At 58.8% G+C, this 6,000-nt stretch overlaps 1 protein-coding gene across 1 annotated transcript; it reads right to left on the reverse strand.

Moving 5' to 3' along the window:
• Window positions 1-4,106: 4,106 nt before the first annotated feature.
• On the reverse strand, window positions 4,107-5,836 carry LOC127245071 (uncharacterized). Its single transcript, XM_051265713.1, has 2 exons — window positions 4,474-5,836; window positions 4,107-4,114 (listed from the first exon to the last, which is right to left on the reverse strand). The coding sequence occupies exons 1-2, from the start codon at window positions 5,834-5,836 to the stop codon at window positions 4,107-4,109; spliced, it is 1,371 nt and encodes a 456-aa protein (XP_051121670.1).
• Between the last annotated feature and the right edge of the window lie 164 nt (window positions 5,837-6,000).

The raw sequence follows: 6,000 nt of genomic DNA on the forward strand, positions 1-6,000 counted from the left end.
CAGCATCGCGGAGGCATCCCCCCGTGAGTGGGCAAAGGTCACCCGAGGAGGGGCGTGGGGGCGATGAGCCTCCGCAGGGCCGCTGAGATGCGCCGGTGTGAGCTGCAGTGACTTCTCGGGCGTCTGTGATGGATTTGGGGCCACCTGTATCTCCCCAAAGGTCACCCGCACACCAGAGCGAAGACGTCTGGAGCCATTCAACTCCGGGATGTCATCGGAAGGTCTCCGGGTAGAAGGCTGGGGGTCCCGTCGGAGGAGCTGAGGAGGGGCCTGCAAGGAGCCAGAAGCATTAGTAATACCAGTAGAAGGCGTACCCCTATTTCGATTGCGGCGCCGACGACGGCGTCGAGCAGTGGGGGGCCGGGATTCCATGATATCACCAGAGGCGGGGGCTGCAGAGATCTCAGAAGGGCCATGCACCGAGTCATGGCGACCAGAAGGCGCAGCAGGAGGATCCTGCGCAGCTGAGATGGTAACTGGTACCGGCTGCGAAGAAGGTCTGCGTAAACAAGCCTCCGCTTTGTGCCCAAGATGGCGGCAGAGTGAGCAGAAGCTAGGGAGCCGCTCGTAGATGACCTTCTGCTCGAGCACACCAGTACCCACATCAATCTCGAAGGCATGCAGAAGGGGCTTCGTAAGGTCAATTTCCACACAGACTCTGGCGTGGGAGCACCGACTCCGAGTCGCCGTAGGGGTATCAACCTTCAGAGGGGTCCCAATGCCAGCAGCAACCGTAAATAAAAGATCTCTGTGATACATGTGGAGAGGAAGAAGTGGGAGCGTAACCCACACCGGAACATGTGGAGGTTCCTCGGTAGTTTTGAAATCGGGGGTCCATTTGAGAACTCTCATCGGGAATCCTTTGATGAACCAAGTCCCCCGAATCCAAAGTCGCATGTAGTCAGCCTCGTAGTGAGGCGAATCACAATATGGCGGTGATTAAGATGCTGCAAAACAAACTTCCCCGCCAAACAGAAACTCGCAAAACCGTCGGTAAGATCTTTCCAAGAAGAGTACCCGTGAGAAAATTTACCGATAAGAGTGAACGGATGCGAGGCGGTGTACCTTGCTGTTTCGTCAGCAGTAAAAGCAAGGCGCGGTTGTCCGGCAGTGGAAATCCATTGTCCAATAGCAGTCGGACGAGGCTCCGCCAGAAAGGAGTAGGGACTGTCCTCAGGAGCATCGGAATTGAGTCCGGAGGTCACGGCAGTGGCGAAAGACTTGCGTGAATGGAGATGGTTATCAGCAGAGACAGGGCGTATCGAACCATCAACTTCGGGAGGCTGCCGGCGGCCGGCAGTAGTCTGGGCAGCCATGTCCGGCAAATCCACAGCAGAAACCTAGCTCCGGAAGGAGTCAGCGTCTGTCATCAGATACGGCGGCAGAGGGTGGGGGTCTGGGGTTTCCAGGGCCAGCTAGTCCAGACAGTGCCGTCCGACCTGCGATCAGAGCACCAGAGCGGCAGGAAGCCGCAATTCCTTGGCACCGTGCGGGCACTGTTCCAGCGTCTGGGGGGGGTGGTCGGACGTCAGGGTCGGGCGGAGAGTCGGGGACGACGTGTCGGGATGTCAAAAGTCGGGGTCAGTGACAGCCGCGACACCTTGGCCCCAGTCGGAAACTGTTCTGACGTCGGGGCACCGACTGGGGGTTGGCGGGGTCGGGGAGAACAGTGGTGGCACCGAGTCGGGATAAACCGTCGGGATCAGTGACAACCGCGATCCCTGGACCGCGGACGGGAACGGTTCTGGCGTCAGGGGCACCGACAAGGGGGTTGTCGGGGTCGGGGAACTGATGGAACCAGAACTGTGGTCGGGCAGCGAAGTCGGGCGGAGAGGCGCCGAGTCGGGGTCAACCTTCGGGACCAGAGACAGCCTCGGTCGGGCCTCGGTCGGGATCAACCTTCGGGACCAGAGACGGCCTCGGTCGGGCCTCGGTCGGGAAACCTTCGGGACCAGAGACGACCTCGGTCGGGCCTAGGTCGGGATCAACCTTCGGGACCAGAGACGGCCTCGGTCGGGCCTCGGTCGGGAGATCAACCGTCGGGAGAAACAACAGTCGCGATCCCTGGGCCTCAGTCGGGAGATGTTCTGGCGTCAAGGAGCACCGACCAAGGCGTATGTCGGGGTCGGGTGATACAGTAATGGGACCAGAGAGTTGGTCGGGCAGCGGAGTCGGCCGAAGAAGCAGAGGCGGCGTCTCGGGAACTCAACCGTCAGGAGGCCAACCGTCGGGAGATCAACCGTCGGGAGGTCAACCGTCAGGAGGGCAATCGTCGGGGTTGCCGGAGGTCAACCGGCAGGGCAAAGTCGACGGCGGCTTCCAGCAGTGTATTCCGGTGGTCGGGTGGTGGGTTCAGGGACTCCCCAACCTTGCGAGGTCGGTGACGGTGGCCGAATGACGAACCGGCGTCGGAGATGGGAGTACGGCGGCGCCGAAGGTGACGCAAATCAGATCAACGGCGGCAGCGGCGGAGAGGTGGCAGCTCGCGGCGGTAGCACGGTCCTAGGGTTTTCCGGGCCGGGGAGTACGATGCCGTCGTCAGAATAGTGGTCTGACGGCGGGGAGATGCCGAACAGCGGTGGCGACGGTTCAGGAGGCAAACCGTCGGGGCCGGGGCCGGCGGCGGATTCCGGCGATCGAGGGGTGGGTTCGGGGACTCCTCAACCCTGCGAGTTCAGTGACGGTGGCCGAATCGCCGTTGGACGTCAGGAGGGGCCGCGACAAACTCGACGGCGCTGGGCAGATCCCGGCGGATGGTGACGGCGGCCCGCGGGGGGTGGTTTCCGACAGCGGGAAGGCGGCTACGGGGGTTGTGAAGGACGGCGGTCACGATGCTGATGAAGCGCCGGGCCGAAAACGCCGGAACGGCGAGTTCGCCGGAGACGTCGTTTCGGGCCTTGACGAGAGCGGCGGCTGGGGGCGTTTTCCGGTGATGAGGTTTGGTGTAGGGGGGGTTTATGGGGGTGGCGAGGCGACTGACGGTGGCCGATTTGCCGTCCGGCGTCTGGATCCGCCGGAACGGAAGTCGTCGGAGAAGGTGGCCGGAAATCGCCCAAGTGCTGGAGAGCGTTTGTAATTTCGCGAATGGTTTTGGGGTTTGGGGTTTGGGGTTTGGGGTTGGGGTTTGGGGTTTAGGGTTTGGGGTTTAGGGTTTGGGGTTGGGTTTCGGGTTTAGGGTTTGGGTTTAGGGTTTAGGTTTAGGGGTTTAGGGTTTAGGGTTAGGGTTTTAGGGGTTAGGGTTTTAGGGTTAGGGTTTAGGGTTCAGGGTTTAGGTTCAGGGTTTTCAGGGTCGGGTTCAGGGTTCAGGGTTCGGGTTCAGGGTTCAGGGTTTTCAGGGTTTTCATTCAGGTTTTTTTTTTTTTTTTTTTTTTTTTTTTTTTTTTTGGCTGGGCTCAAAGAGCTGCCTACGTACCCCAACGGGATCAAGCCATACGTAGTTCTGCAAAGTTCGGTACAAGTGCTGTAAATGTAAATAAAGATTGTAAGCAATAAAAGCTAACGGAAGCGAAAGCACGGGAGGCCCGCCGCGTCAGCATGGATGAGGCCACGGGTCCTCGCTGGGATGTCCGCCGGCTCAAGGATCCGCATATGAGGAAGGGCAACAGAGGTGTTCGCCAAGTTGTCCGCCACTTTATTGCCCTCGCGGAAAATATGAGAGATCCTCCACTCGATGCTGCGAAGCTGTAGGCGCAGGTGGTGGAGACAAGGCTGGAGAGTCCAGTGTCCCGTCGAGGAGGAGATGAGAGAGATACTGCTGGCCGAGTCCGTCTCGATCCAGAGAGGGAGGAGGCCGCGGGCAACCGCCAGGTCCACTCCAGATCGAATCGCCTGCAGTTCGGCCAAAGTGTTCGTCGTATTCAAAAGGGGAACTTGGAATGCCACAATTGGGGCGCCGGTGGCATCCCGAATGACGCCCGCGGCTCCAGCGGCGCCTGGATTCCCGAGCGATGCCCCATCAGTGTTGAGTTTGAACCAGCCTGGAGACGGGGCTTCCCAGCGTACCATGACCGGCGGCCGAAGAACCGGAGGTGGGAGGCGAAGACCGAGACTAGAGGCTAGGTGCACCTCCCCAGGCCAGTGCTGACGCTGAAGGAGGCCAGCACGGCCTAAGACCCTGCAAATGACAGTGAATACGCCAAATAATCCGGTCAGATGAATCTGGATACCTCGGTGTTTGGCGTCATTCCGTGCCGTCCAAAGAAACCAGAAGGCCAGGAGCGGTATATAGTACGGATACTCCGCGCATGTGGGGAGGACAGACGCCAAGCGAAACCATCAGGTGGGGCGCATGTGTCCGCGGGATTTGGATATGAAATAGATCGGCAAGATGGCGCCACACGCGCTGGGCAACCGCCGACGAGAAGAATAAGTGCTCGATCGTCTCAGACTCCCGACAGCACTGGCAGCAAGAGACAATAGGGAGGCCCATCTTCCGTAAGGCCTCATCGACAGGTATCCGACGGCGAAATAAACGCCATAGGAATACCGACATTGTAGGAGTAAAGAAGCGGCGACCACAAGCTGCAAAGAGCCAGCTCCGTGCTCCAGCTGTTCGGCTCATCTCCATGCTGAGGTTGTAGAGAAAGTACCTGTGGTCGAGGCCTTCCAGATCGGCTGATCCGCAGTCGGGGATCAGGAGGAATCGCCGAGACCTGCTGAACAAGGGTTTCAGGGAGGTAAGCTCGGAGGCGCGGCACATGTCCCACGTCCCGTTAACCCACATCTCTTTCACCCGTATCGGCGGAGGGCGGTCCTGGCGGTCAGCGCATAGCGGACGATCTCCACACCAAATATCATACCAGAAGAAGCAGTCCCCGCGCCCCAAATTCCAAGTGATCTGAGTCTGTGCCTCATCTCGAACCTGGCAGAGACGCTTCCAAACCGGGCTGTCGTAGCTCCTGCAGGGTGCAAGTCCTGGGAAGGAATTCCGAAAATATTTCTGTTGAAGCGCGCGAGCCCAAAGGGAGGAGCCATCTCTGAGTCGCCACCACAGTTTAAACGAGAAGGCCCGAACCGTATCGGCCAGGCGACGAATGCCAAGCCCACCCTCCTCCTGTGGCCGTGCAATATCCGCCCAGGAGATCCAATGGCGGCGTCGGTGCCCGTGATAAGAACCCCAGAAAAACGAGCAAAAAGTTGCTCCACAGAGTGAAGTACCGCCTGGGGGGGGCAAAGTACCTGCAGCAGATATAGGGGGAGCGAGAACAAAGTGCTCCTGATAACTGTAATCGACCCCCGTGAGATAGAACCGAGCGATCCCAGCGTGCAGATAACGACGGAGTTTTCCAAGGAGTTCCTCATAAAGAATATTGCGCCGATTGCCCACATAGAGGGGCGCGCCAAGATATGTAAGAGGGAGTTCAGCTGCGCCAAAACCAGTCACCGATTGGAGCTGTCGTTGAACAGTCTCCGGGCACTGGCGGCTGAAAACAAGCTGGCTTTTCTGACAGTTCACCTTCTGGCCAGTAATCCGTGCGTAAGTCGTCAGAAAGTCGGTCAGAAGGCTGATGCGATTGCCACAGGTATTAGCGAATATGAGGACATCATCCGCATAAGCAAGGTGCGTCAGCCGGAACCGACCACGACACCGATAGTACAGATCCGGAAACGGTGTAGAGGCGCTCCAAGCCGCGTGATAAGAGATCTGCAGCCAAGACAAAAAGGGTTCGGGGACAAGGGTCTCCCTGCCTAAGGCCTCGCGAGGAGGGGGAAGAAGCCACCCAGGTCCCCATTCACAAGGATCGTAGTACCACGCATGCTCAACACAGTTCATAATCAAAGTGATGAAGTGAGCCGGAAACCGAACCTGGAAAGGGCGTGCCGTAAGAACCGCCATGCACCCGATCGTACGCCTTGTTAAGGTCCCATTTCAGCAATAAATTGTGCGAGCCTCCTCTCAGATTAAGATCATGGACCATCTCCGACGCTAACAGGATATTGTCCGCAATCGCGCGGCTTTGACAAAGCGCTCTGATGCGGCGATAGAAGCTGCGGCAGTAG

This window comes from Andrographis paniculata, unplaced genomic scaffold (genome assembly GCF_009805555.1).
Source record: "Andrographis paniculata isolate CXL003 unplaced genomic scaffold, ASM980555v1 Contig21END, whole genome shotgun sequence".
Classification (NCBI taxonomy): domain Eukaryota; kingdom Viridiplantae; phylum Streptophyta; class Magnoliopsida; order Lamiales; family Acanthaceae; genus Andrographis; species Andrographis paniculata.